This window comes from Drosophila bipectinata, chromosome XR, assembly GCF_030179905.1.
Source record: "Drosophila bipectinata strain 14024-0381.07 chromosome XR, DbipHiC1v2, whole genome shotgun sequence".
In the NCBI taxonomy this organism is placed as follows: domain Eukaryota; kingdom Metazoa; phylum Arthropoda; class Insecta; order Diptera; family Drosophilidae; genus Drosophila; species Drosophila bipectinata.
The window spans coordinates 21180730-21194296 of NC_091735.1; the positions used below are offsets into that span (position 1 = coordinate 21180730).

General features: G+C 41.5%; 2 protein-coding genes across 3 annotated transcripts; one reads left to right on the forward strand and one right to left on the reverse strand.

Moving 5' to 3' along the window:
* The first annotated feature begins 304 nt into the window (after nt 1–304).
* On the forward strand, nt 305–6105 carry LOC108127172 (kelch-like protein 5). 2 transcript variants are annotated; one of them, XM_017244063.3, is made up of 7 exons: nt 305–369; nt 434–1134; nt 2639–3682; nt 3743–3950; nt 4022–4144; nt 4199–4435; nt 5678–6105. In XM_017244063.3, the coding sequence occupies exons 2-7, from the start codon at nt 872–874 to the stop codon at nt 5768–5770; spliced, it is 1968 nt and encodes a 655-aa protein (XP_017099552.1). In that variant the 5' UTR covers nt 305–369; nt 434–871; the 3' UTR covers nt 5771–6105. The 2 variants fall into 2 exon arrangements, with proteins under 2 accessions (XP_017099552.1, XP_017099551.1); XM_017244062.3 differs by having other exon boundaries at nt 336–1134.
* Nucleotides 6106–9325: 3220 nt separating this feature from the next.
* Nucleotides 9326–11372, reverse strand: LOC108127151 (uncharacterized). Its single transcript, XM_070276333.1, has 2 exons — nt 10507–11372; nt 9326–10442 (listed from the first exon to the last, which is right to left on the reverse strand). The coding sequence occupies exons 1-2, from the start codon at nt 11288–11290 to the stop codon at nt 9394–9396; spliced, it is 1833 nt and encodes a 610-aa protein (XP_070132434.1). The 5' UTR covers nt 11291–11372; the 3' UTR covers nt 9326–9393.
* Between the last annotated feature and the right edge of the window lie 2195 nt (nt 11373–13567).

The following is a 13567-nucleotide window of genomic DNA, read 5'->3' on the forward strand; positions in this document are numbered from 1 at the left end:
TCAACACTTTTTTTTCAGTTCCTAGAGATGACATTTAATCCTAACACAAGGCTTAAGCTACTTTGGTTTAAAAATTAAGAATAAAAGGGAGCCTTAAAATGAAGAATTGTGTAACAACTCAATGTCACAAATTTTTTTCATTTCAAATTTTATTGGAAATGATTATTTTTTTAGGAGAGTTATGCTTTTTTGACAACAAATTCTTTATTTCGATATTTTTTTCAATTGGTCTACCAACACTGCCAAAAATCTAGCGATAATCGGCTAAAGAATAACCGTTATATCTGGCAACTCGAGCTGGGACGCCAAATTGAGCCACCTCTAGCTGGTAGTCAAAATAATTACCAGTAACAGCTGTGGCTGTAGCAAGTTAGTTGTGCATGCAAGCACATATAAGTTGTGACGATCTCTGATAACCGATTTACTTCTACAGACTAGGGCTCAGAACGCAATTGAAATAATGTGCGGGAGCGCATCTTCCTATCTAATTGAAGACGCAACAGTAACAACAAAAAGAAATTGAAAGGAAAAAAAAAACAAAACAAAAAAAAACAAAACTGAAAAGAAAACAAAACGCAATGCTGAGAGTGTGAAGAGTGCAGAGCGAAAGAGAGGGCAGCGACAAATTGAGGCAAGACAGCAGGCGCGCGTTCTTTGTTGCAAATTATAGTTGGCTGCGATCCGAACCATTCCACACCATTCCAATAAGCGTGCGGGGATCCGTCGTCGACAATAGCTGCAAGACAGAGCTCCGATGCGGACGTGCCGCAACCGAAAGCTCTCTTTCTAAGCGGGAAATAATAACGGGACAACAGCAGCAGCAGCAGCAGCATCGTAGCACACAAATCAGTAGCATCGGCATCAGGGCGCCATGTCGGCGGTCAACAATCAAAAGGAGAGCCCCAGTCGGGACTCGACAGCTTCCACATCCGGTCACATTTCCATGCTGGCGGACAACACGATGGGATCACTGTCCCGAGACTATAGCCTGGGCAGCCTGAACTCGACCGGAAGCCAGGACGAGTTCTTCCGGTGCCGGGATCATGCCGACAATATCCTCAAGAAGATGCAGCTCTACATGGACAGCCAGCAGCTGTGCGACGTAGTCCTGATCGCGGGCATCGATGGCAAGCGGTGAGTGCTGGAAGTGGTACATTCAAGAGTTAGGGCCTCCCACATGGCCACATCCAACATGTCCCAGAGACAAAGGAATATTTCTGAATTGGAAAGTTCATTAGCAATTCCCCCCTCCCCTCCTCCGCTGACCTTCACTTCGGCGCAGTTCACTTGGGTTCTTTGTCTGTTTTCCGTTTTCTCTGCTGCGCTGTCCCCAACGCAATTTCAACAGTAAACACTAACACACAGGCGCGTGCATGCAGGAACAGTTGGGGGCAGCAGAAAAGTACTCAAATTGCATTGAGCCGGAAGTCAGTCTGTTCCTCTCGGATTTTTCTGCTTAAATTGCAATTCTAAGCTTTGAAATGGTAGCCTTAGCTTAGGTTTCTATTTCATTTGTAGTAATTTTGGTGTTTCATTGTTTAAACAGATGTCCATAGTCAAGAAGAACGCTTACTTTTTTAGAGGTTCTTAATAAGAAAAGTAACAGCTGTTTATAAGACCAATTTTTCAGCGAATAAATTGTATACAAGCTTCGGTTTCATTCAATTAAACTTTTAATTCATAAAAGATAAAAGAAATATGTCTTCAGTTTCCAATTATGTATACTATATATATATATAACATCAACATGAGAATACAATTAGATTCCTCATTGATTTATGGAAAGTTTTCTTTCTATATGTATTTTTATTGCTTTTCCCATGATTTCTTGGAAAGGTTTTATTACTCAATTGTTATTAATTACGTTATTGTTGATATTGATAAAGCTATTACACTTTGCTTATCAGTGAAACATGCTGATAAAATAAAGAGTTTTATCATAAATTTAAAATTGTGGAAATTCTGACTGTCTAATGAGTTTAATGAACTTCTAGAAGATACCCCTATTTATTAACTAGGATTAACTATATTTTTGGCCGTTGCTGTGAACGCGTCGCACTAATTGCGACTTCTGCAAAAAGAGAGAACAAGAGAGAGATCCCAAAGCCCAACAATTGAAAGCCTCACACTGAGATAGAAGGAGACGGGACGAATAACAGTTGCAGTTCCGTAGTTTGTTTTGAGTTTCGCTTTGGTTTCGGTTTCGGTTTCGGGGGGAGAGACAACAACAGAAACAGAGACTGAAAACAAAACAAAAACAACTCCATCGTAGAAAAGATATAGATTCAACGATTTCTGATCAAGATTTGTGTGCACTGCTCCCAGTCCCAGTCCCAGTGCAGTTGCAGCTTTATTTGATTTCTTATGCAGCTCGCTGCTCTGAACCGGTTTCGGGTCGCAGAAACCTGCCGATCTGTGCCATGGTAAACAAAGGGGCAAGAACCAAGACTCGCTACTTCAACTGGCATGCAGAGTACTATGGTGCTATGGCGCTCTATGGTGCAGTGCGTTTCATAAATGTAAATAATTGTTTTAATTTAATTTTTAATTTTGTAGTTTACATTATCATAATATTATTTTATTTGTTATTCAAATGCTTTATTATATTAAAATTTTAAATATAATATTATGTATATAGAGTGCCTGCTCACCGTTTGGTGCTATCGGCGTCGAGCGCCTACTTCTCCGCCATGTTCACCGGATCGCTGCGCGAGACCAAGGAACAGGAGGTAACCCTCGGCGAGGTGCACGGCGATGCACTGCATCTGCTGGTGCAATATTGCTACACCGGATTCATCGAGATGCGCGAGGATACGGTGGAGACGCTGCTGGCCACCGCCTGCCTCCTTCAGCTCAATTCTGTAGTCACTGCCTGCTGCAACTTCCTCGCCCGCCAGTTGCATCCGTCGAACTGCCTGGGATTCGCCTTCTTTGCGGAGCAGCAGAGCTGCACCACCTTGCTGCGCTTGGCCCAGGCCTATACCTGCCAGTACTTCACACAAGTGTGCCAGAACCAGGAGTTCTTCCAGCTAAACGCCGACCAGCTGGGTAAGCTGCTGTGCAGCGATGATCTCAACGTGCCCACGGAGCAGGAAGTCTTCCACAGCCTTATGTCTTGGGTGCGTCACGATTCCCCCGCCAGGGAGCAGCATATCCCCGAGCTGCTGGCCTTGGTACGACTCCCCTTGTTGCAGCCCGGGTTCATCATGGATCATGTGGAGAACGTCTGCAATGCCAACGAGTGCCAGCAGCTGGTGATGGAGGCCTTCAAGTGGCACTTGATGCCCGAGCGCAGATCCCGGATCGCCACCGAACGCACCACACCGCGCAAGTCGACGGTGGGTCGCCTCTTGGCTGTCGGGGGCATGGATGCCCACAAGGGCACCATTAGCATTGAGAGCTACTGTCCGCGGCTGGACAAGTGGACACCTTGGAAGCACATGACCGGCCGTCGGCTGCAATTCGGCGCCGCCGTTATGGAGGATAAGCTTATATTAGTCGGTGGCAGGGATGGACTGAAGACCCTGAACACTGTGGAGAGTCTGGACCTGAATACGATGACCTGGGCACCGCTGAATGCAATGGCCACGCCGCGTCATGGCCTAGGAGTGGCGGTGCTGGAGGGTCCGCTATATGCCGTGGGCGGACACGATGGCTGGAGTTACCTGAACACAGTGGAGAGGTGGGTTATATTTCATCAATTTTTATCAAGTCAATACAATTAATTATTAATCCAAACCAGATGGGATCCCGTGGCGCGCACCTGGAGCTATGTGGCTCCCATGTCTTCAATGCGTTCTACTGCTGGAGTGGCCGTACTGGGTGGTCGCCTGTATGCGGTGGGAGGACGCGATGGATCTGTCTGCCATCGCTCCATCGAATGCTACGATCCGCACACCAACAAATGGAGTCTTCTGGCGCCGATGAATAGACGCCGCGGCGGCGTGGGCGTAAGACTCCGGAATACTATACTACACTATACTTGTGACAAAGCTTAAGAATGTGTATTTCTGATTTTCAGGTAACGGTGGCCAATGGCTTCTTGTACGCTCTGGGCGGTCACGACTGCCCGGCCAGCAACCCCATGGTGTGTCGCACGGAGACGGTGGAGCGTTACGATCCAGCCACCGATACTTGGACATTGGTGAGCTAGAAATGAATGCGTTTCAATACATTTTTGATGATTGTTCCTGTGTAGATCTGCGCTTTGGCTCTGGGACGAGATGCCATTGGTTGTGCCCTGCTCGGCGATCGCCTAATTGTCGTTGGCGGCTACGACGGCAACCAGGCCCTGAAGAACGTCGAGGAGTACGATCCGGTGCGCAACGGATGGAACGAACTGGCGCCGATGTCGTTCGCCAGAGCCGGCGCCTGTGTGGTGGCCATTCCGAATGTCATACCGCCGGCGGCCCACCAGCCACCGCCCAGTGCTACAGTTTAGTCTAAACCCACTCCACTTTCGGTTCCAGTGTAGTGGCCCTCCAATGCATCGTCATTTGTACAGGAGTTTCAATCGATAATTATCAAAAAACTAGTTGAATGGTTAACCGATTTATGTTTTTAGATAGGACTTGATCATTTTCGATCTTTAAAACTGCAAGTCAAGGTTTTGGAAGTGAAGCTACCTCTTTCACTTGCCAAAACTATGCCTTGGAGTTGAAACAAGTTGTGTAAGCTTTGGTTATTCATGAGTTATATTATCCAGGAGCGATGCATTTGGTGGCCATTACCCTGAAACCAATTCTATTGTAGTCGTTGTTGCTGTTGCTATTTGCTCGTGTTTTAAATAACCCGGCCAAGTTATGTAAAAGCGCAGCTCACACTCGCCTCGCTCTCGTCTGTGTTCTCTGACATGATTCCTTTTTCGGTTTGGTATGGTCCCCCGATCCCTTATCCTTCCAGTTCCTAAAAATTTGTGGCTAAAAAAAAAGTAGAAACAAAAGAACAGTTTGTTCCAAAAAAAATGTCCAGTGAAATCTCATAAATTTTAAGAAGTGCATGCTGCGAGGCTTTCCCACCCCCTAGCTGTAATTAACCATCGTAGCTTAATGAAGTTCTTTGAGTTCTGTAATCATATATGTACCCTTACCACATACACTTGACCATCCACTTCCAATCTATCCTCTTCCCGGTGTTGTACACTGCATTTCGCCTGACATTTGGTGACAGTTGGTACCCAAGCATTCCATCAAAATCGTCCGTCTACATTTTAGAATCTAGATAAGACTGCGCCAAGCCAAAATTCCAAAAAAAAAAACAAAATTAATTTACAGACGACCACAATCAAAAAAGACACCTACAACTGTTTATAATTAGTTAGTAACTAAATAGAATTAAAAGAATGTCAATGGCATTTTGCAGCTAAGATTTCCGTTGAATGATTTCCGAATTTCGATTTCAGTTGCATGTTGCATCGTATCGTCATTTTGTGCCCCCGATATTAGCCTTAGCCAGTATTCCTGTATCTTTAACTCTTACATTCTACATATATATACCTATATCTTTATATATACCTATAATTTAGTTGTGTGTGTGTGCATATAGAAACGAGCATTTATTTCTAATAGTTTATTTTGTTTTTGTTTCTTTTTCTTTTATTCCCTTTTTTATTACGAAAAAAACAAAACAAAAAATGACAAAAATATATTTGCATTTAACGCGCGCGTGTGTTCTGTAGAAAAAGAAGAAGTGGAAGCCTGTGAGATTGGATCCAATCTGCTACAGTAGGCGTCCGAGATCGGTCGAGTTTGTCGACTTCTATAACATGTAAATGCAAAAACACAGAAAACAAACAAACAGACAACCAACAATCAAACTAAACAAACTATAAACATTTAAGACGCCCATCTGGGGAAACAGAAATGAAAATTATTTTACAAAAACCAAAAAAAAACAAAAAAAGGAAGAAAAACAAACAATTCCCATTGACTTTAATCAAAATGGAAGTGTAATTCAAATATTATATTATTTTATATTTACACATATATATATTTTTACACAAAACATACACTATGCATAAATGTATACCCTGAATATGTATTTTTTGTAATAAAAAACAAGACGTGCAGCTGCCAGTGCAAGAATAAAGCCCGAAATCTGAAAGGATATCTGTTTGTATTACGGGATTGAGGAGATATGTATCGGATCGGATGTAATTGGACAATAGCTTTGAAACTAAGGGACTAGTACACGTAGTCAGACAGATGGAAACTAATATCAATTTAGGACCTCAATTTTAGGTGAAGATATAGTATATATCAAATTTCGGATATGGGTAATTCTCCAGAAAGGGCAACTACAACCCAACAATTCAAAGTCAATGTAATTTCTAAGGATAATCTATTAAATTTACCTAAAACAATCCAGTCAATTTTTACAATTAGTCATAACAACATTTGAATTATTTAATGAAACATTTTTCTCAAAGATAGTAATGCATGGATATCATAGCTTTTTTTTTAATTTAAAATTTTTATTATAATTGCCATACATTATATTCCAAAATTCTAATAAGGTTAGTTCTGGAAAGCGCTGGACATCCTTCGGTGAAAGCCAAATACCGGGGACTCAAGTCGCACACTCATCACACATCGCATCAGACAATGCTTTAATTTTGAAGATAAACGTCGGAATTTAAATATCGTGAAACGATAGCGAATTCATGAATTGATTGAAGGAATGGTCCCATCCCTCTAGATCAGTAAGGGCGTCTATGACAGAGCCCCGATGCAGAGCCAGGCTCTGGACGGTGTCATCCTTGTCGACCATCTTTCCCTGGTAGTAGAATCGAAAGTTCCCAATGGGCAGGTTCGCTTCTAGGCTGTAGGCACCCATCAATTTGGCCAATTTCGAGTCACTCTTGATCAGGAACCGATAAATGGTCTCTTTATCAGCCAGCACCTTGATGTAAACGCGATCGTCTTCTTCCATGGAAGCTTTCCTGGATTCCGTGTTGGGCTTGACCTGGTTGGGCTGGACAGTATCTAACGCGGGCTGCCCGGATATTTCCTTCTCCTCGTCATCGTCCTTTACGAAAGATACCTCCGGTGCCGCATTCTCAGGAACTACAGCAGCGACGGGACTCTGGGTTTCCTTGGCATTCTGCGACCCTTGGGAGGAAGCAACTGCAGGAACTCCGAACGAGATCTCCGATTCGGTGATCGAGGCGTAGGACGAAAAAACGGTTGTATCAGACATGGTTACTTAAATTCGAAATTCCTTGTACTAAATTACAAAATGTATAAATTATTATGAATTTTGAAACTGAGCTGTTGATGTTAGCTCTAAGAAACTCGTTGTTATACTGATCCTTCTACAAATCATCCGAACGGTACCGGACTTTTAAATTTGACATTTCAAGTCATGGACTACTATTAGTCCTAAATTTTAATAAACCTTTTACATCCAATGTTTTATTGAAAAGTATAGGTGTGATGGGCTCAGGGATGAATAAGTTCTTGAAAATAGACGATTTTTAAAGGACTATAGAGCGTTTTTGAATTTAATGAGGAATTACGTATTGCGAAATAAATAAATAAGATATTAGAAGGCTAAAAGCCAACAGACTGGCCAAACGGATTAAATACATGTCTCTGTACAATACGATTGTACCTCGATGATGTTTTGGACAAGTGTAGCAAAAAAGAAAGGCTTTCCATAATAAAAATGGAAATTATGGTAAAACCATCCCATATAAAAAAATGGCATGTAGCAGTTACCAAATCTTTGGAATATGCATCCAACGTTGAAATCTTCGATTTTATACATATTTGTGTTTCTACGGCTTCTCCTCCTGGCACCTCACACCACGCAACAAGCTCGCACTTGGGTGTAAGGTGCAGATATACAAGTCCATATTAGCGCCAAGTCTTTTCTACGGACTCCAGGTTTATGGTATCGCTGCAAAAACCAACCTGAACCAAATCCGGGTTTTGCAAGCGAAAACTATTCGAAGGATCTGTGGAGCTCCGTGGTTTATGCGAACCAGAGACATCGAACGAGATCTCAACGTGCCTAAAATCGGAGACAAGATGTAGGAACTTGCTCGGAAATACATGGAACGACTAAATGAGCACCCCAACAGCCTAGCAAAAAAACTTGGTACCGCTGCCAGCAGGAACGCTGATCCAAGTAATCGAGTCAAGAGAAGACTGAAAAGACACCACCCTCAAGACCTACCAAACCGGATCTTGACCTAGCCACTTCGTCATCCTCGACATAAACATAAATAAAAATAATATATAATAAAAAAACAATTTAATCACTTCTTGCCCTAAGTAACGCTTAGACTAAGTATTCTTTAAAAATTGTTTGGGGATTTTTATTATCGAAATCAGTAGATCATACGAGGTTTTATTTTTAGATTTAAGAAATGATTGAAATAAATGTATTCAGTGGCGGATTTAAGGAAAAAGGCCCAGTTGGCAAAATTTTTGCAGGGTACATTGAAGGGTATTTTAAAGGTTACAGCCCAGAAAATTTGACAAAAAATCTTAAAAATATTTTGTTTCCAGATTTTGATGCAGATTTATGAAGAATCGATCCACAAATCGTTTAAGGTATTCCGTTCAAGAATCGGATGAATATTTCCTAAGATATGGCCTACGCAGTGGGTGATATGGGGCTCCCCATGCATTTTGCACATTTTGAAGGGGACAGTCCAGAAAATTTGACAAAAAATCTTAAAAATATTTTGTTCCCAGATTTTGAGGCAAATTTGTGGAAAAGAAATCGAAGGTGTAACTTTCAGCTCGAGGGGCCCTGATAGCCCTTCGTCGGGGGGGGCCCAGTGGGCAAGCGCGCCTTTGCCCACCTGTTAAATCCGCCACTGAATGTATTGTATTAGTTTGATATTATATTATATAATATATATATAGTATCTATATTATATTATAGTAAAACAATTTTTTCTTCAATTAAATTTGAGTTTTTAATCAAATTTTCTTTTAATGTCATGGCTAGGTAGCCTGTAGGTAGGTAGGTAGCATTTAATGAAGTTTGGTTCGTGTTCTTCTTACATTAAGAACGTGTAGTAGTAAATGCTAAATACCTATAATACCAAAACATTTTAATACCCATTATTCAATAAAGTTTCGAGCTTGGGAGTTTGGGAAAAACGCGTTTAAAAAAAAACGCGTTTGGTATGGAATAGAAAATTGTTTCCTTAGGTCCTCTATCATTAAAAGTAATTGCATTTTTTTGTGAAATAAGTCTAGTAAAGTTCTGTCACATGTCGTACTTTCGGAGCAAGAGCTTTGTGAAACAAACTTTCATTCACAGCTTCCTTGTTCGAGGAAACTTCAGACCCTCTCTATGAAAAATTAACCTTTTTTTTAATTCATAGCCAACTTTAATGAACATTTAAAACTAATAAAGAAATCAATCAATAGATCACTAGATCTCTTCAGTAAAATTATCGAGAATGAATTTCCAAAAAGAATTCTTAAGGGATTCTAATACCTGAGGACCTTCGAAGAAATAAAACGCAACTATGAAAATAAATAAGCAAATGAAATAGATACATCTCATAAAGATGCTCTCCTCTTCATTGGCTTCCAAGAGTACCCGGGTCTTCCATCTCTCCTCGAAGCCGCTCTGTTTATAGCGTTCACGTAGCTCAAGGACGTGGCGGATCAGCTCATTATCTACACCATTGATTTGAATGTGGCCGGATTTGGAGTTCTCTTTCTTCGCTTTCTGTGTGGACCTCATCTTTACCTCAGTCTTTACCTCAATCAAAGGTGCATTGGAGTCGACCTTGTCCACCGACTTCAGTTTGCCAGTCCCCGTCCGAGCAATGGGACCCGGATTTTTCTTCGCTCTTCGGACACCTTTCTCATTCTTCTCCTGGCTGGGAATCTTCGTGGAAGTCGGCAAGATTTCTTTTTTCTCGGCAATAGGTTTTGGTTCAGTTCGTTTGAACTGAAACGACTCCAGTACTTTGGAGAACTTCTTAAGGCACTTTAAGGTTTCGAAATGAATTTCCCTAATTTCTTCTCGATTGTCCTCCAGATTCTTGAGGAAAATATCCTCCTTGGCAGTGGTCTTATTACACCTCTTCTCTTTCTTCGCCTTCTGTGTGGACCCGCTCTCTACCTCATTTAGTATCCCAATCGAAAGTTGTCCTGTCTCCGTCCGAGCAATGGGGATCGAGGGTTCGGGCTGTGGTCGTTTAATACTGACCCTCCGTCTTTTCTTTTCTCTTCGGACTTCATTCTCATTCTTCCCCTCGCTGGGGATCTTTGATGAAATCTGTGGAATGGGTTTTCCAGTCCTTGCAAACTTAATCAACTGCAGTATTTCGCAGTTATCCTCAACGCTCTTTATAAATTTCAAAAGGCCTTCAATGATTTCTTTTGAATTTTCCACCAGATCCTTGAGTAAAATATCCTCCTTGGCAGTGGTCCACATCTTATTACACATCTGCAAGTGCAGTTTCGAAGCTGTGGAACATTTGGATGGAGGAGGTGAATACCAAATTATTTATATGGGTGTATCAGAACTCACTTGGGTCCGAGGCTAACAGATTCTTCTCAGAGTCGAGTATTCTGGGATGGATTGAAGTCAAGTGGCTGGGTAGTGCCTGGGCTCTGGGTAGAATAGCCGTGTTCATCTCAGAGCTGACCCTTCTTCTGCGGAGGTATGTTGATACCTCGGAACGAGCCAGAACCTCCTCAGAGTTGAACTTTCTCGGGTGGAGTGGAGGCGAGTCAGTCAGGGCTATAGAGTCCGGAGTCCGGTCATTCTCAGAGTTGACCTTTGTGGGTAGAATCGCTGAAGAGTCCAAAGAGCCAGGGCTCATCTCAGAGTGGAACTTTCTGGAGTGGCTTGGTGAAAAGCCAGACAGAGCTAAAATCGTCTCTGCGTTGACTCTTGTGGGATGAGGGAGTGGGCCCATTGGCGGTGAGTGGGGCCCATCCGTTAATACTGTATCCATGTCAGTGTCGACTTTTCTGGGAGAGATTGGTACGAACCAGAAGGAGTTTGGAACCTTCTCAGCTTCACCCTGACTTGAAGAGATTGATGGGAACTCTAATGTCTCTTCATCAATGGCAGACTTGTCCGCTGTCATGCCCAAGGATACTTCTTGATCAAAAATCTTGTATGAAGCTAGATCTGGCCCGCCATCCTTCGCCATGTTGTCCTTCACCTTGTAGAAGTTCTGAAAGCTCATTTTGAAAAGGTCTCGGTACTTCTTGTCTACCTTTATGATTTCCATTTTGTTTTTGGCAAAGAAGGTTTTCTTAGTTTCTTTTAATTTATACCGAGCAGAATTCTTAACTTTTACCATTATGAAAAATATAATAAATTTTTCTCTAAAAAATATATTCGTAGTGAGAGGCTCTGAGAGCGTTATTGAAATGTGATGTTTGAGATGCAGGTACATATATTTTTGAAAACTAAAGCCTAAGCCTGCTTTTTATACCTTTTTATATCCTTGTGAATATTATAAAACTTTTCAGTGAGGGTTTTCGAATTTTACAGATTATTTTAATTCGCATCTTCAGTTTCCAAGGTGTGCGACCCCTCTATAAAAATACATTTGACCGCTAAGCTCCGGGAAGCTGCACTCGGTCTCCTGGAGGACCACCGACAATGCAGCACTTTCGAATGACTTTCCTGCAAGCCTGAATATTTTTCCTGCAATGCGGAATAATCTTTTTTCAGCTGGGCTTAAAGGAGAACCCTTCTTGAACTATCTGAACAATGGCCTAACTATTAGACACCAAAGAGAAGCACATTGGTCCACCTGCTTCTCCGATTGATAAGAGACTGTGGAATTGAAAATTAAATTAGTTTTTGATATGAAAACACTCCAAACGGCTATTTCTCACAGAGATCAGGACCCCGGCCAGGATCATTTCCTAATTGTGTGTTTGAAATAAACTTTTGTCTTTGAGAGTTACTGGGAGAACTCCAACGGATGATCCAAGACCCGTGGCTCCAAACCTTTTGAATCTTCCTCGATCTTGATCTTGGCCTCGAGCATGAGCTGATAAGATGGGAGTGCCGTCTATTGAATTGGGACTATCTATCTGTATTGGGCGCACATCTTTTAAAAGGTCCAAATATTCTACCCACAGAGTGCATATTGGTGACTTATCCGAATAATGTCTTGTATAATTTGACTAGTTTTTCGTAAATATACATTATGTATACGTATGTATAGATATAAACTCAAGAAAATAGTTTTCAAATGCATTCAAAATAGAGACAAATGGAGATTCTTTGGAATTTCAATTTAAAATGTGTGTTTAAATTTATTAACTAAATAAATATTAATACAAGATATTACAGAGCTTGTTAACAGTGGTTAACAAGTGGTTTTTAGCAAAAAAAGCTGTAACAAGGAAAAAAATTCTTAAAAAGAGAGGAATCCCTGGGGGAAAAATTATTAAAACAGATGAATTTAAATGTTCTTAAAATGTTGAGATACGTTTTATGAACCCTATAGGAAACAGTCGGAAGGGACCAACATGATAAAATATGTACACATCATAGGACGCCTTGGAGTACTCCAACGCAGTCTTTATCGATATGCAACAAGCTTTCGATAAGGTATGGCATGATGGCCTCCATATTTGGAAAAAACGAGAGTTAAAGGTTAAAGTTAGGATTACACATTCAAATAACAACATAATGAGAGCAGCAGTTCCGCAGGGCAGCGTACTTGGACCGTTGCTCTATTCGTTGTATACTGCTGATATACCCAGCCCCAACAATCAACATATGATAGCTCCCTCCAAAGCTCTTATTGCGACCTATGCAGATGACTATGCAGTCATCTACAACTCCGGGTGTCGCCATGAAGCAGCTAATGGGCTGCAGGGGTATCTTAAATCTCTTGTAGCTTGGTGCAAACGGTGGAATTTGAAGATTAATCCGCTGAAAACAACGAGCTACTGTTTCACACTGAAGAGGAAAATAATGAATACGCCTTTAACTAGAGGGAGTCACTCTGGAGCAGCCTTTACAAGCGAAATATCTTGGCATTACCCTGGAAAAGCGCCTTGTCTTTGGGCCACATCTTAAAGCCACGGCTGAGGACCCAGCCACTGCGTTGGCTTATAAATAGAAAGAGCAAAATCCCTCTTAGATGCGGTATATGTGCTTTGTATCTTGCCAAATTGGCTTTATGGAATGCAGATTTGGGGGATCGCAGCCAAATCCAATTATAAACGAATCCAGGTGTTGCAGAACCGGATACTAAGAAATATAACAGACTGCCCCTGGTATGTGCGCGGGACCACTCTTCATGATGATTTAAAGTTACATACTGTAGAAGACCTGGTTGGTAGGAACCTTTTTTGAGCCTTTTGAGACACCGTAGCCTACTTTGTAGAAACCTTCTTCCAGCTATACCTTTAAGACCTTAAACAGCAAGGCTTTGTCAAAACAATTAAGAGCCAATAAGGCTTCCATACCCCATGAAGTAATCCTCATATTTGTATTGAGGTTTGGTTTATTTTTTCATTTTCTATCCATGTGTTGTTGAGGTAAATTTATACTGTACGGGTTCTTCACTTAATAAACCAAAAAAAAAAAAAAAAAAACTAACGATTTAGTA